General features: G+C 34.7%; 3 protein-coding genes and 1 long non-coding RNA gene across 4 annotated transcripts; all 4 read right to left on the bottom strand.

Moving 5' to 3' along the window:
• Positions 1-4,613: 4,613 nt before the first annotated feature.
• LOC146906912 (uncharacterized) lies at positions 4,614-9,815 on the bottom strand. Its single transcript, XM_085727229.1, has 16 exons — positions 9,616-9,815; positions 9,252-9,422; positions 8,851-9,060; positions 8,612-8,704; positions 8,418-8,531; positions 7,832-8,326; positions 7,475-7,741; positions 7,148-7,384; positions 6,791-7,057; positions 6,388-6,698; positions 6,117-6,281; positions 5,919-6,029; positions 5,756-5,831; positions 5,585-5,680; positions 5,404-5,497; positions 4,614-4,997 (listed from the first exon to the last, which is right to left on the bottom strand). The coding sequence occupies exons 1-16, from the start codon at positions 9,724-9,726 to the stop codon at positions 4,966-4,968; spliced, it is 2,850 nt and encodes a 949-aa protein (XP_085583355.1). The 5' UTR covers positions 9,727-9,815; the 3' UTR covers positions 4,614-4,965.
• Positions 9,816-9,822: 7 nt separating this feature from the next.
• Positions 9,823-11,171, bottom strand: LOC146906911 (uncharacterized). The gene has a single exon (XM_085727227.1). The coding sequence runs from the start codon at positions 11,002-11,004 to the stop codon at positions 9,823-9,825; it is 1,182 nt and encodes a 393-aa protein (XP_085583353.1). The 5' UTR covers positions 11,005-11,171.
• Positions 11,172-11,349: 178 nt separating this feature from the next.
• On the bottom strand, positions 11,350-13,062 carry LOC146906910 (uncharacterized). The gene has a single exon (XM_085727228.1). The coding sequence runs from the start codon at positions 13,060-13,062 to the stop codon at positions 11,425-11,427; it is 1,638 nt and encodes a 545-aa protein (XP_085583354.1). The 3' UTR covers positions 11,350-11,424.
• A 1,016-nt stretch (positions 13,063-14,078) lies between these two features.
• LOC146906909 (uncharacterized) lies at positions 14,079-17,952 on the bottom strand. The gene is made up of 3 exons (XR_015020020.1): positions 17,381-17,952; positions 16,823-16,955; positions 14,079-14,155 (listed from the first exon to the last, which is right to left on the bottom strand). It is a non-coding gene; the product is annotated as an uncharacterized LOC146906909 (long non-coding RNA).
• Positions 17,953-26,864: the final 8,912 nt, after the last annotated feature.

Here is a 26,864-nt window from a genome sequence, read left to right as displayed (position 1 = left end):
ACTCACGTTGCATGCTGTCTTAAAGGGCAAGCAGAACCTCATTCCTCATTTCCCATCTAAAATCTCAAAAATCTCTCTCAAATCACCCAAATCCAAAATTCCTTCAACTTCAAATCAAACAACACTCCAATAACAAGTAAGTTTTCATAATCAAACACCATTAACGTTTTTATGTTGATATGTTAGATTTTTTTGTCTTAAATTAGATTTTTTTATTTTTAGGGTTTTGCTTAAATTTTGATTTTTTTTTTTTTGCAAGAAATGATACGATATTACATGTAAATGGCTTATATTGCTTAATTGTTTACATATTTGCATGTTTATGTTGTAGTTATGAGTTTTAGGGTTTATGTATATTTTGCACTCCAAGTGTTTGATGACATGTTTGAATGAGTTTTTCATTGATTTTTTAATTTTTTATGATGTAGGTAAGTTTGAAACAATGACTGATTTGTTTAGTGTTTCCATACGTTTCAACGGTGGAAATCCTCAGATGTTCAAGGTTTGGTACATTAATGTCACGTTAAATGGTCTCAAGGATCAACTGGATGAAATCAACCAAGGACTCAATCCTGAAGACACAAGGAGGGTGAAATACATTTGATATGAACGTCCAACGTTAGACGACGGCAGAATAATGTTCAATAGGCTAAAATGAAAGAACGACGATGACATGAGGAGCATGTTCTTGATTTTTGGACATCACAACATGTTCCCATGGATTGGTATGTTTGTCACGTTGCAGAGATCAATGAAGATATTCTCAACAGTTTGATTTCGCCAGAAGATCATGATTAGGTAGGGATTGCACCTTCCAACTACAACAATTGTCTTACCTCTCAAATTGGATAAGGTCAAACTTGTTAAACAATAATTCTCAAGCATTCACCCGGAAGTTATGTTTAGGTAGTGTAGTGAATGTTGTGATTTGCAAGCCCCTTTGAAAAGTCAAAAGAGTAAGAGAACACAACATGTATTATGTAGAATCAGCTATATAAGTTATGATATCGAATTCCTTCATATAAGATAAGTGTCACGGAATGCACCTCATTCTTTATGTGATGACTCGTCTTATATGAGGCAATTCAATGTGATAACATATATAGTTGATTTTGTAGAATACATATGTTGTGTTCTCTTCATTCTTTTGACTTTTCATCAAAAGTTGCAAAACTCTACCCGAATGTAATGTAATGATACCACATATTTATTTTTTGAATTGATTTGGAATTTATTTATTACGCAAATTTTATCGAATTTATTAAATACACAATTTTATTCAAATTTATTAAATACGCAACTTTATTCGAATTTATTAAATACACAACTTTATTTGAATTTATTTAATACATAACTTTATTCGAATTTATTTAATACGCAACTTTATTCGAATTTATTCAATGCACAACTTTATTCAAATTCACGCTAGGTTTAATTAGTGTTCGAAGACATTATATTATTTAGATGACAAAATGATAAAATAAATGCAAATATAAATAAAAAGAAAGAAACAAAAATAATACATATAAAATCTCATTTTATTAATATGATTGATACATTTACAATAACTGATACATTTTATTCGAATTTACTAAATCTGCTTCTTTTTACCCTCTTGGGGTAAAAAGAGACCAATCTTGGGGGGAAAAGAGATCAATCTTCTTGGGGTAAAAAGACATCAACACTTGGGGTAAATCTAAATCTGGTTCTTCTTTTTATACCCCAAGAAGATTCTTTTTACCCAAGGTAAAAAGTTTTTTGGGGTAAAAAGAAGCTGATTTAGTTTTACCCCAAGGGTTAATCTCTTTTTACCCCAAGTCGATTGACCTCTTTTCACCCCAAGATTGGTTTCTTTTTACCCCCAAAAGATAAAAAGAAGGAAGGAGATTTATAGGGGGAGAGAATCTGAGATGATAGTGTGAGGAAATGGAGAAGGTTGGAGGGGTATTTATAGGGGCGAATGGTAATGTAGGTTTTAACTACACTAAATGCAGTCAAAAACCGTGTAAAAAACATGTAAAAATGGTGTAAAATCAAGGTTGAATAACTGACCACCATCCAAAAAACGTGTTCTTGAGTTTGAAGGTGAGAAAAACACAAGAAGGGGGGTTGAATTGTGTTAGCTGAAAACATTAATCAGAAGCAAATAGAGTTCTGCTTCTGAAGTGAAGTTCAGAACTAACTTGCAGCGGATAAAAACAGAGAGAGAGAAAGAAGAAAGACACAAATCAATTATACAGGTTCCTTCCACAAACCGGAAGTAGTCCTGTCCCCCTTGCACTTCGAAGGAGAGTTCACTATAATGTAATATCTGATTACAACTGCTCACTGCTAAAACTAGCAAGAGACTTCAAACTGCTCAAGCACAACTGCAAGAGACTTCCAATGCTCCTGAACACAATCAAGAGAATTCTATTGTCACGCAGAGGTAAAATTGTAAATTCAGTTGGGAGCGAGCAATTTTTGTTGGGTAAAAAGCAAAATACGCAAAGAGAGGGAGCTTTCAAGTGTTCTTGCATTATGTCTACCCCTTTTTCGTACATATAGCAATACTCGTTTTTTGAATCATTTTTTGCAACGAAATTTATCTATAGTATTGATGGTCTTACTCGATGTCATACCCAAACAAATACTTTGAGTTGAATTAGTGAAATTTTCTGTTTAAAAATTTTCATGTTACAATTGATATTATGAATACTCCTTCTATTTAGTCAATCTCAACATTGTTGCTTTTTCAGCCTCACAGTTGTATGTCATAATATACGTTATAAAATAAAGATTGTCTTTTCTCAAGTAAGGAAAACGATTTGAGATGAGATGAACAAATTCATTATAAAACACATGTCAAATTTTAAACTCTTATTACCAAGAAAGAGTTAACTCATTTTTCATCAAATCATCTTCTTTTGGTATAGACAGTTTACATCCAAATTTGAAAATCAAAATTTATTTGAGTAATCCTAAAGAGTAAAACACAATGCTATTAGTGTTGTCATCGCATTCAAGAATCACTTTGAGAGCTACATAATCATCCATATGTAGTTGCTTTAGGATTGGAATGACAACCAAGTTTGTGTTGTTGAGTTGCTAATAAACATTGTAATTTAGTTGTAGAATGATAAAGAATCAAACTATTGACGAATGACAAATTATAAAATCTTAGTTGATTAGTCAAGAATTTGAGAACACCTATGTAAACGTCCAAACGGTCTGATAGGACAAACCGCAAGTGCACGGTTTACCGTTGTAGTAATAAAAAGATATCGTTCCGACAGGGAGTTATGAATTCAATTAACTTTAAATAATGATTAGAAGAAGATTAAATTATAAAGTTGTGATTTTTAACTAAAAGAAAATAATAAAAATAAAAAGAGCCTTGAGATTATTGGTTCATCATAATGACGAATCCTTCACAAACAAACCCTTAAACTTATAACTTTACGTTAGTCCTAATTTCTAAAGACAAGTTTCTCTTTAGCATATCAAAGCTTCTCTCGAAGTCAGTGAGTGTGTTCCTCCAACAACCATTCTCATGGGTGATTGCCTTTGGAATCCTTGAAGCTCGAAACTTTATATGTCTCAAGGTTTGCTAGACTATTCTCATGTTTCGCAATCCTTGTCTAAATTCACTTGTTCCAATATCAAAGCCCCACGTTCGCTTTATGAATTGATATTTGGGATGATGAATTAACAATTATCAAACCCTCCGAGTTCGCTTCCACAGTTTGATAATGGTTAATTCATGTTAAAACGGTGAATTTAGATTAGAAATTAGTGTTACATAAAATTAAGGTTTAAGGCTTGGTTTGATTCGGATTACGTCATTAGACTTATCCAACAATCTCAAGACAAAGAACTACTCACTAACGTTCATTGTAGACATAGAAGAGAAGAAGAAGAAGAAGAACATAAAATAAAATAACAATAAAGTAAAAGTGAACTTTTATTCCAAGAACAAAAGATGAATATTTGTGATAGCTAGCACTACGCCAAAAAAGATGTTTAATAGCACTTTTTTTTAACCTTTAATAGCACTTAAAAGTGCTATTAAACGCGCCGCTATTGTAAGTGCATCCTCTTTAATAGCACTTTTAAAGTGCTATTAAAAGCCTGATTTTTAATAGCTTTTCTTGAAAGTGCTATTGTAGTATCATTATAGTGCTATCAAAGAGGTCTATTGAATAGGATTCATGCTGTACACCCTCTGGTCACTATTATAAGCAAAAATCAACATTTTAGGTTCATTCATTAAATGATGTATGTAGTCTTTATTAAAGACTACATACATCATTTAATGAATGAACCTAAAATGTTGATTTTTGCTTATAATAGTGACCGGAGGGTGTATTTAATAGCGTTTCCTTAAAAAGTGTTATCATAATATGTGTATTTTTAATAGCCTTTCCTTTACAAAGTGCTATTAAAAGGCCACTTTTTTTTTTAAGCTAGGTGCAAAATTATTATAATGATTGGTTTGTAACCCAAATGCAGCCATATTTTTTTTCAAATTGAGAATTTCAAAACAATGGTTAAAAACCTATATTCAATTTCCAATACCAAATAACATTTCAATTACTCATTGCATATGCAATATGATCAATCAATCTGCATTAATCCAAAAATCTTGTCTACAAATATCATAACAAAGAGGACATTACATAGTCAAAATTGTGGATAAAACCACAATACTAAAAACAATATTTCAAACAAATATTCTTTCAAAAAAAAATTTCAAACAAATATTCTACTCATATTTCCTTAACTAAAGAATTACCACCTAAATTAAAAAACAAGGACAAAACAACAGCAACAACTAATAACAGCTTCACCCAACCAATTGCACTTTCCAACCTGCACGCAACAACAGCTGAACCAAAAAAATCCAAATTGTCCATCTTTCATAGCCGCAAATTAACCCCAACACTTTCAACCTTCTAATTCAATATGAATCACATATACAATGACCTAGTTAGGAAGAATAACAGCTTCTTGGTTTCCTGTTTCATGGAAGAAATATTAATTATGTCAAACTGAATTGTCAAAACAGTTTGGTAAAAACCAAAAAGGTTAACTAAATAGTTATTTTGAACAACCCTGGTACTCTTTTCTCTTATCGATAGTTTCGAAGCAAAATATTAACTAAAACCAGTTCAAAATCTCAAGGTAACAAACTACTTATACCATAAACAATAAAATCATCAGCTTTCAAAAGTCAAACATTTAAGTCATATGTTTATTATGAAATTATTATACATGTCTTTATTTTCTTGAGTTGTGTATCATTATAGCTGATAGATTACTTTTTTATGCTTACCAAATTTGTTTTTATTATCATAAAAAAGGGTACACCATACTGGGGAAAAATAAAAAATAAAAACAAAGAAAAAGACAACAAAAACTCACCAAAAACATCATCCACCACATAGCTAGCCCAATCCTCCTTGACATTAGTTAACTTATCTTTAGAGTAGGTGCGACATTTGTGGTCAGGAAAGTACTTCAAATATAAATAAATAAATAAAATTGAGTTAGAACTAAATTACATTAATAAGATTACAAATTAATAATAATTAAAAGCACGTACATTTATGGGGATCATATTTTCATTTTCCATGATGACCTCTTTCATATATCGCATTACAAAATATCCACAGTCAATAACATTAATTTGACGGGGGCACTGCAAAAAAAAAAAGTTACATCAATTACTTTTACTCTACATACTTGTATAAAAACTACTTTAATTTCAATCTACCTTTATTTTTGGCCATGTAATTTTCTTTGACTTGGACACTTTAGAATTAATATGGGCACGATAAATTTGCAAAGCACTGTCAAGATTAAATTAACTTCAAATGAGTAATTATTATAAATAATCATACTTACATAAATTTGAAATTAAAAGAGTCGATACTCACTTATCAAACTTTGTTTTTAAATTTTGATATTTTGTTGGCTCACCATTCAACGGGTCCATGTAATATATCATCTCAGTATCAGGATTGATTGCAAGCAACACCCAATGTTTACTGCACCAAATATTTAAATATTACAATAAAAAATTTGCATTCAATATATTTTGTTGACGTAAATAAAAATTTGAATAGAATTCTCACCCTATATTGCAAGGTGCAAGAATCATCCTATCCTTGAACAACTTATCTTTTAAGAGTATTTTTGCTATAGCATTTCCTTGATTATCGTCCCGTGATACATGTGGGGATATGAAGGAGAACTTGGTTATTAATCCATTTGGACTAATGAACTTGTCAAACAAGTACCTTCAAATTAAAAACAATTAAAGATATTAATATTATCTCACAATATAAATAACATTAATATTAATTGATTGGTCAGATTAGAGAACATTGGTAATAATAGAGGTACCTGGCAAATACAGTGATAATAGAGGCACTTAACCAGTTATGATCAATAATCTCTTTTATATTATCTACCCGTAGACGCTCTAAAAACTCTTCACCAAATATACTCTCCTCCATATTTATATGAATTGAGGATCCAGCCTTCAACATCTTTGTTGTATACATTTCAAGGAACGGTAAATTTGCAAGACCAGATGAACAACCAACTTTAGGGGACTCTTGAATTTTGAATTTTTTGTTGTTTTTGTTGGGTGATGAAACTGATTCAACACTTCCCTGGATATTCTCATCTTTGTTTTGGAATTGATTAGGAATCTACATAGTTACATTAATGAAGGTTAGTGATAAAATAATAAAACAGGTATATATTACCATGCGATCAAGCAAGTAGATAATAAGAAATTTACCTTTTCACATTCACCAACAAATTGAAGAAGTTTAAGTGGCCATGGCACAATTGTTCCTATTGCCTGACCAACCATGGATACATCTCCATATTCAACAGATATAGGCAATGGAGCATTTGGCACAATAGAAACTTCAATCTTAACCTTGACATATCCAGGTGGTAATGTAATGCCGTGCACTATATTACCTTCGGTGTTATATAGTTTACCACGAGCAACCAAACACCGACTTGGGGATGATAAATAGATATCAACAGACAAAAGACCCTAAACCATTGCGATATGAATGTAATCATTATTATAATTATTGAGCAAAATAAATATTGGAATTTATGAGTTAATAAACAAAGTAATAACCTCCGGAATGTTGCCAAATGATACAGTGTTGCAAGACCTTTTATCACTAGGTTTTTGCCTCTCTACCACTTCTTTTGGTTGTCGTCTCTCTGCTACTTCAGCTACTTCTTCAGGTTGTTTCCTCTCAGCCACTTTCTCAGTTTGTTGCCTCTCAGACACTTTTGCTTTGTTAGGTGATGAAACTGATTCAACACTTCGCTGGATATTCTTATCTTTGTTTGGGAATTGATTAGGAATCTACATAGTTACATTAATGAGGTTAGTGCTAAATAATGAAACAGGTATATATTACCCTTCGATCAAGCAAGTAGATAATAAGTAATTTACCTTTTCACATTCACCAACAAATTGAAGAAGTTTAAGTGGCCATGGCACAATTGTTCCTATTGCCTGACCAACCATGGATACATCTCCATATTCAACAGATATAGGCAATGGAGCATTTGGCACAATAGAAACTTCGATCTTAACCTTGACATATCCAGGTGGTAATGTAATGCCGTGCACTATATTACCTTCGGTGTTATATAGTTTACCACGAGCAACCAAACACCGACTTGGGGATGATAAATAGATATCAACAGACAAAAGACCCTAAACCATTGCGATATGAATGTAAACATTATTATCATTATTGAGCAAAATAAATATTGGAATTTCTGAGTTAATAAACATAGTAATTACCTCCGGAATGTTGCCAAATGATACAGCGTTGCAAGACCTTTTATCACTAGGTTTTTGCCTCTCTACCACTTCTTTTGGTTGTCGTCTCTCCATTACTTCTTCAACTACTTCTTCAGGCTGTTTCTTCTCAGCCACTTTCTCAGTTTTTTGCCTCTCAGACACTTTTTGAGTATGTTGCCTTTCTGCCACTCTTTCAGGTTGATGTGTCTCTATTATTTCATTGGTTTGTTGCCTCTCTAACTTATCTCTCTCCAGCTTCTCTCTCTCTAACACCTCAACTCTATTCTTCAGTTTATTGCAAATGCCATAAAGTTTTTCAAGGTCCTTTTGTGTGGGGCGAATTTGACGTGGATTTATGTCTCTAGAACATACCCCAAAACCATAACTCCTAACACTGCCAGAGTAGTTTTTGGGATTATTTAGAGCCTTAAATAATATATCTGTAGGACCAAGGTCTTCTCTCTGTTCTTCAGTTAAAGATTGTGTTAACTTCTCCTGACATTGATAAGTAGAAAAAACTTGTTAACCATCATCATAATTAACAAGAGAATCTGACATGCATGCAAAATATTAATATTTGACTTACACATTCATCCACAACTCCTTGAACATTTTCATTATCAATCACTCCATCCTTATTGACACGGGCAGCCTTCCACACTTGACAACGGGTTACCGGTTCATTTCCGGACTCTTCTATCTATATATACATTTTGACAAATTAACACAACTACAAAAAAATTTTAACATCTTGTACAACACTTTTATACATAAACTTACCATATCATCTTCAAGACGAGCACAACCTAAACGTGATTTTCTATATGGATGTTGAGGATTCAATGCTCTTTCTCGATTTTCAATACTAAGTTTCTGCAATAATTATAAAGTTATTTGGCTAATAAAAGGGTATCCCCCAACAATATCACTAATACTAGAATTTTAAATTGTAATATATGAGGTAAAACTATTAGCATGTAAAACATTAAGGATCCATAACTAAGTAATAAAAATATTACCTGAAAATGTATACTCATACGCTGAGCTACAAAGTTATCCCAATGCTCTTGTTTTATACAGTAAGAATATTTCGCAGGACGTTGTTTATTAAAATCACCATTACTATCTTTCAGAAAAAACTTGGCAATTTTGGTTCTGAATGCCCGATGCAACTTTCCAGCTTCTCTCAATACATATTCACGATGTTCATCGCCAATTACAAAAGCTTTCTGCAAGACAATGTATATCATGACCAATTATAACAAAAATAGAAATAGATTAACTTTAATATAGCTCAATTTCTTAAAAGGGAGATTAGTTCAATTAAAGGTTCATTTTACTTCTAAACTTTTATTTGAACAGCCCCGCAAATAGATTAACTTAAATAAAATTTTACAAGTAGATTGAGTTAGTGTGTTACTTGAATTTCATCCCAAATGTTTTCTTTATAGACATCCACAGCGGCTTTGTTTCTTTTTGCACTCCAATTGTCCAAGCTAATTGGAACTAGCCGACGAACTGTGACACCAATGAAACTAGCAAAACTCTTACTATTATGCTTAACTGGCTGACGTCTTGCATTCCATTGAACCTAAAACAAAATTGAAGTGCAAAAAAAAAAAAATAATCAGCAGTCTCACTAATATCTATTAACATTCAAAGAGTTTCATAAACAAAAAATCAACAAAATGATGTCCAATTCCATCTTTGAAGTCTTGCTAATATTTATTAACATCAAACTGCAAATTGCATGGTGCTGCCACATCTTTAACATCAAATTTTACCTCTATCCTATTTCCATTGCTTTTGGCTTTGTGAATTTTTGGCAAGCGGGTCACACCACGTTTAGCAATTGTTTTCTTACTAGAACCACATTCATCATTAGTAGAACCCATTCACCTGAAAAGTGTAAACAAATTAATATACCATACAAGAATAACATTAAGAATCAATAACAATAAAAGAAAAAAAAAATTAATATCCATACAAGATCAAGTCGGCCTTTTCCTCTTCCTTGTAATTGGAGTCCTAGTTTTCTGTTTTTTTCTTACCCATAATGATGGATTGATCCAAATCCCATCATTGTGATCGTTTCTCATATAGAGAATATCATCTGTGATTGGTTCATCCTCAAGTGAATGTGATGTGTTGAAGAAAGGATCATCCTCAACATCTCTATTTTCACATTCTTGATCATGGTGGTCATTTATTTTGTTACTTAGAAGCACAATAGACCACTTTTCATCGGCAGGATCAGTTACATAGAACACTTGGTGAGCTTGTGATGCTAAAATAAAAGGCTCATCTCTATACCCCTCTCTGTTAAGATCAACCTTCATGAACCCATGATCAACTTGAACACCATTGTTGTTATCAACCCACTTGCAACCAAACACAGGCACTTGGAAAGATGAGTAATCCAACTCCCAAATATGTTCAATGACCCCAAAATATGACAATTTGGCAAATGCTGGATTTCTGTCTTTGGCACTTGAGATATGCAGAGATTGGGCTACGAGCGTGACACCGCTATTTTGCATAGTGCTTTGTTGATCATGTTCTTTCGTATAAAATGTATACTTATTAATCACATAACTAGAGTAAGAGAGAACATTTGCATTTGGGCCATTTGCTAGCCATCTCAATCTTTCTGAAATTGAATCTGGATTTTTAGCAAATTCTGAAAAAACGTGTTCTTTTAGCCATGATATAAACCTCCGATTGTGTTCTCTTGTTAACCAATTTTCACTTCTGTTAGGGTTCAAACTCTGAAGAATTTCCTTGTGCTTTTCAACATATGGCTCAACCTCATCGGCATTGTGTAGAACATACAAGTGGGCTTGCTCCAATTCTATGTCTGAGATGGTCACTAGTTTACTTGCACCAATCCCCTCCCCTGTTGTTCTTCCTGAGTGTCGTGACATTGGAAGCCCTATGGACTCAACATTAGAGAGGAAGTCAGTAAAAAACTCAACAGCTTCTTCAACTATATACCGTTCAACGATACAACCCTCTGGTCGACTTCGATTTTTTACATACCCTTTTAATATCTTCATGTAACGCTCAATCGGGTACATCCACCTCATATAAGCTGGTCCACAATATTGTGTTTCCATGATAAGGTGGATAGTTAGATGAACCATTATGTCAAAAAAAGAGGGGGGAAAATACATCTCAAGCTCACATAAGGTGACAACAATTTCATTTTGTAGTGTCGGCAACTTCTCAGGGTCAATAACTTTGCTACAAATAGCTTTGAAGAAGAAACAAAGTTTAGTTATGGTCCATCGCACATTTTCAGGCAAAATGGAACGTATACCAATTGGAAGAAAATTCTCCATTAAAACATGACAATCGTGGGACTTTAAACCCTTTAATCTGAGATCCTTCATAGACACCAAACTCTTAATGTTTGAAGAGTAACCCTCTGGAACTTTAACATTGTGAAGAAACTTACAAAAGATCTTTTTCTCTTTTCTTGACAAAGTATGAGCTGCTGGAGGTAGAAATGTACGCTTCCCATCCTTCTTAACCGGCCTCAGTTCATTCCTTAATCCCATACTTTGCATGTCTAGCCTTGCCTTGATGCCATCCTAAGACTTTCCTGGTATATTGAGTAATGTACCAACGACACTATCAAAAACATTTTTTTCAATATGCATCACATCAAGGAAATGTCGTACATACAATGACTTCCAATATGGCAATTCAAAGAAAATTGACTTTTTTTTCCATCCACCAGTGACAAGTTCCCCTGAAAAAGGCTTTCCAAATTCAGTGCTCAAAAGCTTGACTTTTTCGTATAATTGATCGCCAGTCAAAGGCGACGGAGCTCTATCTTCTTCTGATTCACCATTAAATGCTTTTTTCCATTTTCGATAACGATGTTTGGTATTTAAGAATCTACGGTGCCCAAGAAATACATTCTTCTGACAATGTTCCAACCGTATCCAATTTGTATGATCTTCACATACGGGGCATGCACACTTTCCTTTGACACTATAGCCTGATAGATTCCCATAGGCTGGAAAATCGTTAATTGTTCCAAATAACATAGCCCTCAATCTGAAGGATTCTTTTCTATACTCATCATATACCTCTACACCTGTCTCCCACATATGCTTTAAATCTTCAATTAATGGAGCCAGGTATATGTCTATATCATTTCCTGGTTGTGTGGGCCCAGAAATTAACATAGTCAACATCATGAACTTGCGCTTCATGCATAGCCATGGAGGTAGGTTGTAAATCAGCAAAATCACTGGCCAAGTAGTGTGCTTACCACTCTGAATACCATGAGGGTTTATTCCGTCAGTAGACAATGCAAGACGTAGGTTTCTTGTTTCTTCCCCAAAATCTGAGTAGTCATTATCAATTTTGGCCCATTGAGGAGAATCTGCAGGATGTCGAAGCATTCCATCATTAACCCTTTCATTTGCGTGCCATGTTAAGTTCTTTGCATCTTCCGCATTACGATACATGCGCCTAAATCTTGGTATTATTGGAAAATACCATAGCGCTTTGGATGGACCCGTTTCTTTCTTCTTATATCGTGAAGCGCTACATTTAGGACACATATTTAATGATGCATACTCATTTCGAAATAAAATGCAATCATTTGGACAAGCATGTATCTTCTCATAACTCATGCCAATAGAACATAACAATCGTTTAGCCTCATAGGTTCGACTAGGGAGCACGTTATTCTTAGGCAAAATATCTTTTAACAAAGTTAGCAAGTCTGTGAAGCTCCTATCAGACCATCCATTTCCTGCTTTTAACTTATACAATTTTAAGACCGTAGACAATCTTGTGAATTTAGTACATCCTTCATACAATGGTGTCTCTGCATCAATTACTATCCTCTCAAACATTTTAGGACAATCACGGAGATCATCTTCAATTACATTCAGAATTTCTTCAACTCGATCAAACTCATAATTTGTATCTTTTTCGAAATCAGTTGATGTATCTCTCTCATTCCTCCTCTTAGCGGACTTAGTTTTCTTTTCCCCGTGCATTGTCCAACATGTATAGCTTTTATCAATTCCATTACATATTAAGTGATCTTGCAAATCATTGGCACTAACATCCGTATAACAGCATTCCAAACAAGGGCATATGATTTTGCTAGTGTCTTCTGCATTAGCAATAGCAAACCTAACAAACTCTTGCACCCCATCTTCGTATTCTTTTGACGCTCGATTGGCCGACATCCATTTCCGATCCATAGTTCCTAACAAGTAACAAATATAACTAGTTAGCAATTGGTTCTAACAACCAAATTGCTTTATATCTACGAATCATATGCCCAATTTTAGGGTCGTAGTCCTATAATGGCATATATATAGGATCCATACCAAGAGTGTTATTCAAGTTCAAATTTTGGATAGAACAATTTTTTTATCAAACTCTACTTATCTTTCCATAAAATTTCAGACAACCAGAAATCCTTTCTAACACTAGACATTAAAAAATTATAAATTTCAATAAGAAAAATGGTTACATATTTTTTTGAAATTCAATTTTCTTAAAACATAAATGTTTGTCTTGTAAAATATGGTTAACTAGTCAGGCCTAAGTTAGTGAAAGGCATATACTCCTAATGGAGCCAAAGAGCAACATTCTGCACCTCAGGGTCTTAAGCATAGCTGATGAGAGCCTAGCTAAGAAACCAAAACCACCCTTAAAATTTAATTATCTGAAACCAACTTGGTTGCTTCAGCAATGAAACTTCACCACGTGCTTTTTGATAAAAGGACCCAACATGAAAAAGCTGACAATTATTGTGGAGAAGGTAATGCATGTAGAAGAATTTAATGCGTGTTTTTTCACTGTAATGTGCATGCATTGAATTCAAATCAAAGTTTTTTTTCCTTCATTTGAATTGAAATTCGAAAAACTTCTTTGCTGGGAAAGTATTGATTGAATGAATGATGGTTGTGTTCATATATGTACAAGAATTTACTCTAACATATTGAACATGTAGCATTTGTATGGAACATTAACAGAGAGACAACCTGGAAATAGGTCTAAATTATAATTTTGTTACTACAGTGAGGCTAGTTGTTACCTATTCTCCACTAGGTTACCTATAGTTCACTATTGATCTTATGAATTTCACTAGTGATTATGCATTGAGCAAGCGACAATAGAACATGCTCAATTTCAATACAAAATGCAAGCCATGCTCAATTTTTCAATACAAAATAATAAACAATATATCAAACATGTAGAGGAAATACTTACTTTTATATAAACAACTCTGTAGTCAATTTCAAAATGAACTCCCTAAATCTGGCAACCAACACGATTTTGCAAAAGCTGTAGCAATGAAAGAAAATCCCAAGACCAGTTAGTAAATATAAGAATAACAAATAGAGAGGACTGCACAGAAATTTCGGCAACATAAGTAAATAATAAAAACATAACTATTATTTTTTTTTTTTTAGTAAAATGAACCCAAAAAAAATTAATCTAATAAAAACTAGTAACTATTAAAAATTATGTAGCAACAACTAACACAATTAAATAAACTATATTAAAAAGAAATGATGTAAGCTAAATAAGGTGAAATTTGATGTAAATAAATGAAAATGGTGTTCAACAGGAAAGTTGATTAAGTAAACTACCCTTCCATGCTTAATTGATTTTTCTAGCACATACATTTGCATTTTCTTTTTTGAGATAGTCAAGTTTATTGAAAGCAAGCCTGTGCAAGACGCACACGGCTGCCAAGAGACAGATAACATACAAAGGTTCCATATATATGCGGACAAAACCTATAAACCCAACAACACTCTCAAATGAAACCATTGCTACAAACTACCAAGAGCTGACAAGAACAGGGCCGCTGCTGGCCCTATGGGAACAGGCAGCAACAAAACGCCCCTTGACAGCACAGGGAGGCAGCAACAACATGGAAAAACAACGCAATGCATCAGAAACAAAGACAGCTATATATTCCACCACCAAAACAGCTGGAAAGACCAACAAGACAGCAGGAACAGAACTGATAATACACACCAAAACAACCACATCAGCTACAACCCTCAACCTCTTTAAGACCGAAATTACCTCTTCAGATATCTTGTTTTTCTATAAGATGTTTGCAGAAATATTTGATCAACCATTGACATGTCCTTGATGTGTGTTTCGTGTTAAATTGCATTATTATCATTAATGTTTATATTAATGAAGAGGATCAAATATCCTATAGTTAGAAGTATAGGATTAGCTATATAAACTTTGGTTACATATAATATTACTAATTATTGTTATCGTATTCACAAGTCATTTTTGGCAACGTTGTTTAACAAAAGTCCTAACCCCACCTTAAAGGGTTCTGAGTAAGTTTAGGAATTTAAAGTGATTGATCCCATTGAGAAAACAACTCAATCACTTCATCTTTTTCTTTTTTTTAGAATAGAACAACATAATATTTTAACGGAAATTCCTGCACAAGACGTGCTAGGGTCCCAAAAGTACCGGACTACAAATACCGTATATAAGCGGTAACACCTAGAAAACTCCTAACAGCAGATAAAACACACAAAAAACCCATCTTCTAACAGAAACAGCTGCAGGCGCATAACAGAATGACAGAAAAACAAAGAAAACATCAATAGATGCCGGTCCAAAAGCTACAAAACAGTCCCTAACCAAACAACTAGCACTGTTATAAAAAAGCCAACGCCATAAAACAAAATCAGCTGCAGGGAGCCATCAGATCGCACAACCTACAAACACCATTCAAAAACCACCAACAAAAACACTTCACCGGCTTAGACACTCCTGTGGGTTCTAACACCATTTGTAGTAGAGGCACGGTGTGTGCAAACACAACAATTCCACGCAAACACAAGGCAAGAACATACAACTTGAAACATATAATTGCATTCATTCACTTTCATTTTCTTAAAATATTTCCTATAAACAAAAACAAAAAATCTAATTACATTAAATTATTCTAATAAATTGTCAACCTCATTCTTCAATTTATTTCTACTACATTTCAGCCACTCATATTCAAGCTGACCATGTTTAACATCATAACATAATTCACTGTCGCATAAATTGTGTGACTGTAAATGTAATAGAAGGGAGTACTTTAATGTACAAAATTACAAGAGTGGCAGAATTGGAGATATGTAGCAGATTGATGACCGAAGAACAAAGACAATCATAAGTTTCTTCTTTTAAGCAACTTCAAAGATTAGCATTACAGTTTTGGATTATTTTAAAGTTTTAAATTGTTGATTATTTTAAAGTTTTATACAGCGATCAGTGATACAACCAGAAATGAAACAGAATGCATTAAAATTTTGAAACCAAAAGATCTACATATAGCATCAATTTATATATGAAATGCCACGCACAAGAAGTGCAAAATGGCAAGCTGTTACAACCCAAAAAGATCACCCCTGCGTACTGATAAAAACACAGCAGCAAAAAACGGTGACAGCAGGAAAATAATAGCCCAGCATATAGGAGGGAACAACAACAAGAAAGCCTAAAAACTGCTATACACAGACCCCCCTAACACCGAACTGCATGAACAAAAAAACCTGCTAGAAAACAACTGAAGGAACCGAAAGGCAAACCCCAAGCAGATTCAAAAATTCAATTGAAAACAATCTATCACAAAAATTCAATTCTCTGACCAAAAGCTATATAGCACCAACACACTTCAGCTCAAATTCAAAAGTATTAGTGTCAGACAACTGTCAGCGTAAGTGTTCGACGCCAAAAACAACATCGACACATATCATTACATTCAATCACTTTCAGTTTATTAAGTGTCGGTGTCAGTGCGACCTCTCAAATTTGGAAAATTCTAAAACAAAACAAAAAAACTAACCAAATTACATCACACTAATATACAAAAATATATCATAAAATTGAAAACAATTTCTTAAAAAAATATAAATCTACTATAAGTGCACCACTGAAACCGAAAAGAAAATCTAAAAAATAATAATTAATACTTACCAATACACCACCGAATCCGACGAATGTTGTTCGGTGTCTCTGCGGTGAGGGTGAACCCGGCGATGAGGGTAGGTATCTCAGCAAAGAAAAAGACTCTAATTCAAAAATCACAATAGATTCTCGAGATCTTCAACTACAATAAACAATTTCGATTTTAGCATACATAAACTATATTGGCAGAGAATATTATAGGCAATAAATAAGTAGAATTGATAAACATTTGTTAATTCTAATTCTTAGTTTATTGAAGATCCTTTTGATTTAACTCAAATATCAAACACCATTCAATGTTTCAACAAAAACCAGTTTGCGGTTCATCCCAAAGAAAAAAGCTTTAAAAAGAAAAATAGTCTTTTAAATACCACATTATTTATGTCTATGAATAAAATTCCATTTATAATTGAGATTCAAGATGTAGAACAACACAACAACTACAAAAAAATTAACTAAATAGAGAACAAAATAGTATCACAAGAAATTGAAAAACAGCTCAGATTTTGGGATTAAATAAAATCATGAAATAAATAAATCAAAGAAATTGAAAAATTTCAATTATACCTGTGTGGGTGCATGCCTGTAGTGAGATGAGAGATGGGTTCAATGGGTTGTGAGAAGTGGAGTTCAATGAGATTGGGGTCTGGGTATGAGAGATGGGGTTAGAAGTGGGGTTTGATGGTGGTGGCAGTTATGGGATTCAATGGAGGTGGTGGTTATGCAATTCGATGGTATTGAGATGAGAGAAGAAGGTGAGATGTGGGTTGAACAGATGAAGTCGTGTGTGAAAGAAGAGAGGGAATTGGAAATTTGTTCAGCGCCAATTGCTAAAATTTAATCCGCTTTGTTTTTTTAATTTTTCAAAAACTCCCTTTTTGTTAGGAGTATAGGATAGCGTTCAGCACAAAGTGCTAACGATACTATCCACTTATGTTAGCACTACCTCAAAACTGCTATCATACTCTTTTTTTTACTTTTTTTTATTTTTTTTAAATTGTCAATATTAGCACTTTTGGAGAAAGTGCTATCCTAGATGTACTCTTATAATAGCACTTGCAACAAAACGCTATTGTACTTAACAAAGTCAGTTTTTTGTTAGCACTTTTTCTAAAAGTGCTATTAAATGGGCGCTACTAAATGTCAAAATTGGCGTAGTGTAGCTAATCTATTTATAGTCTTATGTTCGACTTAAAATCTAAGCAACTACATGGGATTTTCGGTAAAACTAAAACAAAGTAGCTTAAGTCCTAAGCAAAAGCAGCAAAAGGCAAATTGGGGATGTGTCAAGCTTCCATTGGTTGACTTCATATTTTTGTATCAAATCTTCGTATTTTGGTGAAGGATCTTCAAATTCTTTGCACAAGATATTTATATATGAGATCTTTATATTTTTGGCATGAATCAGCTCCAATTCTCCTTTCTTTTGCTCCAAGACTCAATCTATCAAATATTCATTCCTGAAATATAATAATATGCAAATGAAGTAAAATAGCTCTAAAAGGAAATAATATTAAAATAAAATAAACTTAAATCTAAATAAAAAGGACTTAAATATTATATTAAAACTAGCTAATTATTTACTCATCACGGTCCTGGTGTGCAACTCATAAAGGTTACTATTGAATCTTTGGGGGGAAATCTAGTTGAAGGAAAAAACAAGAATCGCCCTTTAATAATGTATTTTGAGCCTATTTCAATGCAGAATATTTCTCACTTGAACTAGAGATGATATCTCAAAATGAAGTGATTGTGTTTGTATAAATTTGAGACTAATTGAAGTCTCTCTTAACTAACCAACCAAGCATTAAAACTGTACACTAATTAAGAGTAAACTCGTTTTGTTTGAATCTATTTTGCAACATGTTCCTTCACTTTGCTTCAAGATCTTCAAGCTTATATGTCAATGAAATCTTCGGCCATCCACGTGAAAATTCCAAAAGCAAGACCTTCTCGTAGTCTCTTTATTCTAGTAAATGAAGCTTCAATAAACTTATCATCAACATGCTGCTCAATCAAGTGCATGTTTGGTATTAGGTTGGATTTCTCAAAATCAGGATGAGTCACCGTGATTTTGCAAAATCTATAAAGGGTAACTTTTGTGAAATGATGGTGGCTCACCGTGATTTAGGTAACTCACCATGATTTAGGTAACTCACCCTGATACCAAACATACACCAAACCTTATTCACAACCAACCATCCAACGGGGTGAAGGTAAGAAAAACACAAGAAGGGGGGTTGAATTGTGTTTTGAAAAATTCTTCGTTTCTCCTAAAAACTGAACGCACTGATCAGAAGCTAAGTGAGACAGCTTCTGAAGTGATGATCAGAATCTAAATGCAGCGGAATAAAAACAGAGAGAGAGAAGAAGAACGACACAAAGCAATTATACTGGTTCCTTCCACAATCCGGAAGTAGTCCAGTCCCCCTTGCACTTCCAAGGAGATTTCACTAAGAGTAATATCTGATTACAATTGCTCAAGCACACAAGCAAGAGACTTCCTTTGCTCAAGCACACAAGCTAGAGACTTCCTTTGCTCAAGAACACAATCAAGAGACTTCCTGCTCAAGCACAACTGCAAGAGACTTCCTAACTAAACAAAATTACACAGAAAATTGTTTAAGGTTGAACACTTGATATACAATCAGAGGTGCTCACAATATAAATCAGATACAGACTCAATGGACTTAAGAATTTCTAAGATATGACTTTGAGACACAGAAATTCTAAGTGAATGCAGAACAATTTCAGCTGAGGTTTGGCACTTGTAAAAATGTTGTGAGTCTTTCGTTCAGCGTTCTTGCATTACCAAAACTCTAAGTCTTCACTCCTTTATATAGAGGTGTGAAAGAGACGTTGTGAAATTGCCAGCACACCAAAGAGTCGTTGTTGAAGCTTGATCTTTCACCAATGATATTTTGCCTGATTTGGTTGTTGTCCTATGAAGAACAAATTTGAAATCCATTCCTTATCCAAAGGAACATCTTTGCAGGCGAAGCCGTATTCTGAAGCTGTTTTCTTGTCTTGTAGCGTGGACACAAAACAGAGTAGTGGAGAAGGTGGTTGTACAGTTCGTACAATAGTACAATGTCAACGCTTTCGTCCAAATTGCAAGCACATGCCTTCAAACACCTTTGAAATGACCGTTGCAATGTTCCACTAATTTTCTGCTGTGTTTTCGAGTCCAATAGATAGCTTTTGCAATGTAGATTCTTCAATCTTTGAATCTTCTGCAAATCCAGTTGATCTTCAGCTTCTGGTGAAATGACTTCTGATGAGGCAGCTTCTGATGATGCAGCTTCTGATGATGCAGCTTCTTCAGCTTCTGATGATGCAGCTTCTGATAATGTGGCTTCTGGACCTCTTGTCTTCAGGAGCACTATTCTTCAGGAGCACTATTTCTTCAGGAGCGCTTTTACTATCTTCAGGAGCAGCTTGACTTCAGGAGCGCTTTCAACTTTCAGGAGCGTATTGCCTTCAGAATCGTCTAAGCTTCATTTTCTTTTGCTCTTTATTTGCTCATTCAGAACCAATTAATGATGTAACTTTTTAACTGTGGTCCTGTACACTTGAACAAATATTAGCTAGTCCAATTTACAATTTTTAATACCTTGTTATCATCAAAACTCTTTGAGGTTCATTGTTAAACACATTTTGTTCCAACAATCTCCCCCTTTTTGATGATGACAAACAATAGTATTTAAAAATGGTCAATTGTTGTTAATCTAATTAACGAGTTGACTTTGGGGTTTCTGAGGTTTGTAAGCTCAGAGTCTGAGGTTTGTAAGCTCTAACTCCCCCTGAGTCTGATAGTCTTTAAGGTGAGGTTTGTAAGCTCCCCCTATGTTCTATCCAGGTTAATTAAATTCATTTTTCGCACAATAATATCAGAGCTAAAAAAAATTGAAAGAATTGACTTATAGATAAGAAGAATGGTTCAATTAATTTTATTTGAAATTTGATACTTCACCCTTTTTGATACACCCTTTTAAAGGTAAAATAAAAAGATAGAAATTTTTCAAATATTATTAATGGGGCTCAGAGCCTTTAAATACTATCACATATACTCCCCCTTTTGTCATTAGCAAAAAGACATAAAAGAAGAGATGAGAAAAACATAAGATTAAAGGTTCAGAGCATAATTCAAATTATTTTAAAGCATATTAACCATCTTCAAAGATTAAATAAACAAGCATAGCAAGCATTATTATCAAAGTAAATAATAACACACAAGGTATAAACAGTTAAAGATTTTCAGAAGCAGGAAGAATTCAGAAGCTTATAATATCAGAAGCGAAAAGAACTAAATCAGAAGCAGAGATGATCAAAGAATATTAAAAGCCTAAAGAGACAAAAAAAAGAAGCTAAAAGTGTGCAACTATGGGTTTGGCTTATTTCTCTAAAATCTTCTTCAGAAGCTCTTGAACATCAGCATACTTCTTGTCCATATCTTTTCTGTAGTTGTCTTCTCTGATCTTGGCTTCTTGCATATCAGCTTCCAATTTTGATATCTTCAGCTTCTGCTCTAGTAGCTCTGTTTCAAGCCTGTCATTTTCTTCTTTGAGCACCTTGTTCTCCTGAGCTAGAGCCAGGTTAGGTGCATCAATCTTCTCCAGGATCTCAGAAGGAATAATCAGATGCAGCTCCTTAGGCAGGAATTCATCAGGTTCTTTGCCTCTGATACTGAGTGGATTCTTCACCCAAGTACCAAGAACTTCAACATCTCCAGTATTCTCTTCTATTCCATTCAACCAATCTTCCAGCTTCTGCTTGGCTTGCTCTTGAGCCTCAATGCAGGAATCATGCAAAGCTGAAATCAGGTTGACGACCCTTTCTTTTATCCTTCTCCATTGCTTCTGATAGCTAACTTGATGACCCAAGTCATTTCTTCCTGCTATCAGTCTGAGAACTTCAGAAGCAATATCTTCCCACACATCTTTTAGTACTTGAGAATCCAGGTAAATGGTGGGAGGTGAAGGTTGTTTAGAGGGTTTTGGAGGGGCTAAGTGTATAATGGGTAGGTTTGATGATGATTGGTCATTTGTAGTTAAGGATTGGCTAGTTGATGGTTGGTCAGGAGTGGGGTCAACTACCATATCAGAGGCATGATCATTTTGATCATCCTCAGAGTCTGTGTCCATATCACATACACCAGTATGATGGGTGATCTTGATAACTTGTACTGGTGAAGGAGTTATGGAAGCAGGGGTTGGCTCAGGAACAATGTGTTCAGGAGCGGCAGTTTCAGGTTCAGGTTCAGGAATGGGTTTAGCAACTGGTTGTTCAGGAACAATATGTTCAGGAACGGTCTTTTGAGGAGTGACTTGTTCAGGAACAGATGGTTCAGGAACAGTTGGGGGTGATGAAGTTGTAGGGGGTGAAAAGGCTTTTTCTGGTGAAGGTTTTTGTTGTTGGGGGTCTTCTGAAACAACTTTATCAGAAGCGGCTGCTTCTGGAGTTGTCTCAGAGGCTTTTTGTGAGGTTGTGTTAAAGCCAGATTGGGGTAGTTCACCTAGATAATGACTTTCTAGGTGATCTAAAAGAGAAGTGTCTTCAGAAGGAATAGAGGATGTGGTACAAGATGTGTGAGAAACTTGAGGTACCTTAGATAACTTTGCAGAGTTATCTACTGCTTCTGAAGTTCCAAGATTCTGAACTTGCTCTACATTTTCAGCATCAGCTTCATCCACGATTAGCATCCTTTCTCCTTCCTCTTCTCTTCCAAGTTCTTTCAAGGCTTTCACTTCTCGCCTATTAGCTAAAAAGTCATCAGAATGTTCCTTGGCCATTCTCTTCATGACTGGAGTCACTTGAACCATAAAGCTTTTCATATCAAGTGGCGCCTTCTTTCTTTTCAGCTTAGGCTCTGCCTCTTCTTTCTCTATCTCCTCCCAAGCTTCTTCCAACCTTTCTTTATGACAAACGGTTTCAGTTTTCCCTCTCTTTCTCTTAGCAACCTTCTGTTGCTTGCCCTTATCAGTAGCTGCTTCTGATACAGTAGCACTCTTAACCTTCTTCACTTTAGCAGGAACAGCTTCCTCCTGAGTGCTTGCATCTTCTTCCAAGACATACTCAGCTACTGATTTTGCCAAGATTTTAGAATTACTTTCCTCAAAGATTGAAGGAAAGTTCCTGATAATCTCAGTTTCTTCTGTGGTCATCTCCAACCACTTTTCATTCTCAGGAGCTTTCTTGATAAACTTCATAGAGAATAAGCTCCTGCTACTAATAGTCCTTTCAGCAGTAGACACTTCAAAGCATTTATCAGAAGCACTCCTTGTATTTCTCAAGAAGTTCAGCACTCTTCCTTGATGAAAGATCTCAGACAATAATCTTCCATAAGGTACTTGTTTTCTTCCTTTAATAGTGCCTTCATTTATAGCCCAGCAGAGATGATCCATTACATATCTTGGGAAGTTTATCTTTTCCAGATTGGTCATGAAGTAAATTGCTAGCTTCTGTTGGTTGTTGGGTTGATCAGACCCACCTGCTCTTTGAAAGAAGCAATCGTTACTGAATTTCACCAACATTCTGTTGTGAATCTCCATTTCAGAAGGCTTAGCATCTTTGTTTCCACCCAGAAGAGTGTTGTAGTAGCTTTGCAGCAGGACATCTTCCTTCTTGACTATTTCTTGAAACCTTCCTTCTGCATTCATTCTACAAGCTTTAGCTATAACGCCCTCAGTGATGGTTATAGGAATGCCCATCACTTCAGACCTTATTTCTAAGCTATCAAATGATGTAGGATTCATATCCATGGTCATTTTCCCTTTCTTTGACCCAGCTTGTTTGCTTACAACTTTTGCAGGCTTTTCATTGTACACTTCAGCTTTTAACCAAAAGTCCTTGACCAAGTTCACATATGTTGGCCCATTTAGCATCTTGAAATACTCAGACAACTTCTGAGTTTCTATCAATCCTTCCATGTTCACTTTGTACTTCTTAAATGAAGCGAAGTCCACCGGTGATTCTACTTGAACTGTTAAGGATTTCCATGGAATATCCATAGTCTTCTCTTTGTAGACGGACCCAGATTCTGGTGCGCTTTGCATGTTTGAGGTAGATTCAGAAACTTTTGAGCTTGATGATGCCATTTTGATGATGATTGAAGAAGATTTAGAGAATATAGGGTTCTAAGGTTTTTGCGCTTACTTCGCAAGAGGTTTGAGAGCAAAATGTGTTTGTTGTGGGTGAGTAGTGTGTGAATTGAAAAAGTGTTTAAGAGTAAAAACGTTTGCAATTCAAAAGAGACAAACAAACATAACATTAATGACAAATTGGGGGCGCGTGAAAAGTACTTTCAAAGCTATTAAATCATCATTGCCCTTTTTGTTATACACCAACACATACAGGCCACGTAAGAAGTTCACAGAGTAACTACCAAGTTAGTGGGCCAGAAGTTACTTTTAAAAAGTAACTCCCAACGTTTCCACTAATTCAACTATTCGAAAGCAATAAATCCAGCTTCTGGACTTCAGATGCTGACGTCATCATTATCAGAAGCGAGTTTTCCTCAGAACCTCAATAAAGAGCTTCTGATGGACTACTGCTTCTGAACTAACTTCAGAACCTAAAATCCTATTCAGGAGCAAGCAAGCATTTAATCAGATACAAAGTGCATGTTCAAATTTTTCTTTATAAAATCAAATCTTTCAACAGTTAAAGGCTTAGTAAATATATCAGCCCATTGATTTTCAGTATCAATGAATTGTATATCTAAAATTCCTTTTTGAACATAATCTCTGATAAAAAGGTGTTTGATTTCAATGTGCTTAGCTCTTGAATGCAAAATTGGATTTTTAGACAAACAAATAGCAGCAGTATTATCACAATAAATGGGAATACTGTTAGCAATTATCTGATAGTCTTCCAACTGATGTTTCATCCAAAGTAGTTGTGTACAACAACTTGCAGCTGAAATGTATTCTGCTTCTGCTGTAGACATAGCAATAGTTGTTTGTCTTTTGCTAGCCCAGGATATAAGATTATCACCCAGAAATTGACAATTGCCAGTGGTTGACTTTCTTTCAATCCTATCACCAGCATAATCAGCATCACAGAATCCAATTAGCTTATAATCTAAGGATTTCCTATAAAGGAGTCCAAGATTAGTTGTTCCTTTCAAATACCTGAAGATTCTCTTGACAGCAGTCATATGAGATTCTCTAGGATCTGATTGGAATCTTGCACACAAGCATACACTGAATAAAATATCTGGCCTAGATGCAGTAAGGTATAACAAAGAACCAATCATACCTCTATACAGCTTCTGATCTACTTTAGCTCCTTCATCTTCTTTGCTTAAGGTGCACGTAGGGTGCATTGGAGTGTTCATCACTTTACAATCTTCAAGTTTGAACTTCTTCCGAAGCTCCTTTGTGTACTTTGATTGATGAACATAGACTCCATCTTTGCATTGATTGATTTGAATGCCAAGGAAGAACTTCAGCTCTCCCATCATGCTCATTTCAAATTCATCCTGCATCAACTTAGAGAATTCCTTGCAAAGAGATGCATTAGTAGAACCAAATATTATATCATCAACATATATTTGCACAACAAGAATATCTTTCCCAAGGGTCCTTCTGAAAAGTGTTGTATCAACCTGTCCTCTTTTAAAATCATTCTTGATTAAGAAATTACTTAGTCTATCATACCAAGCTCTAGGAGCTTGTTTCAAGCCATATAGTGATTTCTTCAGTTTAAAAACATGGTCAGGATATTTAATATCCTCAAATCCAGGAGGCTGCTTGACATACACTTCTTCTTCTATGACACCATTGAGAAATGCACTCTTGACATCCATCTGATATAATATTATGCCATGATTAACTGCATAGGAAAGAAGTAACCTGATTGCTTCCAATCTTGCAACTGGAGCAAATGTTTCAGTGTAATCAATGCCTTCTTGTTGACTATACCCTTGTGCAACAAGCCTGGCTTTGTTTCTTGTTACTTCACCTTGCTCATTCAGCTTGTTTCTGAATACCCATTTTGTTCCAATAATGTTCTTGTGCTGAGGTTTGGGTACCAGATCCCACACATCATTTCTTTGAAATTGATTCAACTCTTCTTGCATAGCTAGGATCCATCCATCATCTGAGAGTGCTTCATCAACTGTTGTAGGTTCAATCATTGAGATTAGTCCAATCATTGACTCTACTTGTCTGAAATGTGATCTTGTTCTTCTTGGACTATCTTTATTTCCAATGATTAGCTCCTCAGGATGTGAAGACTTATGTTTGAATATGTTTCTGGGAGGATCTGCTTGATGTGAGCCATCTTGTTCTTCATCAGAAGCAGTTTCATCTTGCGCTTCTGATGTGGGTTCAGCTTCTGGACTATCTTCAGATTCAGCTATCTGATCAGGTTCTGGAGTAACTTCAGGAACCTGTATCTCTGCAAAACTTTCATCTTGCTTTGAAGTTTTATCTTCAAGCTCTTTGTCATCAAATCTGACGTGCATAGATTCTTCAACACAGAGTGTCTCTGAATTATACACTCTGTATGCCTTTGACCTTTCAGAGTAACCTAAAAAGATTCCTCTTTGGGCCTTGGCATCAAATTTCTTTAGGTAGAGCTTGTTGTTCAGAATGTAACATGTACATCCAAATTGATGAAAGTAAGAGATATTTGGTTTTCTTCCTTTAAAGAGTTCATATGCAGTTTTCTCCAAAATAGGTCTAATATAGATCCTGTTTTGAACATAACATGCTGTATTCACTGCTTCTGCCCAAAAATGTTTAGCCAAATTGTTTTCATGGATCATGGTTCTGGCCATTTCTTGTAACGTTCTATTCTTTCTCTCTACAACCCCATTTTGTTGTGGAGTTCTAGGAGAAGAGAATTCATGGATGATTCCATGTTTTTCACAAAAAGCTTCAAATGGCTCATTTTCAAATTCTCCACCATGATATATCACTTCTGATTTTCAAAATTTTTGACTCTTTTTCAGTTTGAATTTGTGTGCAGAAGTTACTGAATACCTCATGCATAATCCTTACTTTTCAGGAATTTCACCCAAGTCCATCTGCTGTAATCATCAACA

Source organism: Medicago sativa, chromosome 7 (assembly GCF_051527215.1).
Source record: "Medicago sativa cultivar Bolivia chromosome 7, Bolivia_mono, whole genome shotgun sequence".
Classification (NCBI taxonomy): domain Eukaryota; kingdom Viridiplantae; phylum Streptophyta; class Magnoliopsida; order Fabales; family Fabaceae; genus Medicago; species Medicago sativa.
This window is presented reverse-complemented; position numbering and strand designations above follow the sequence as displayed.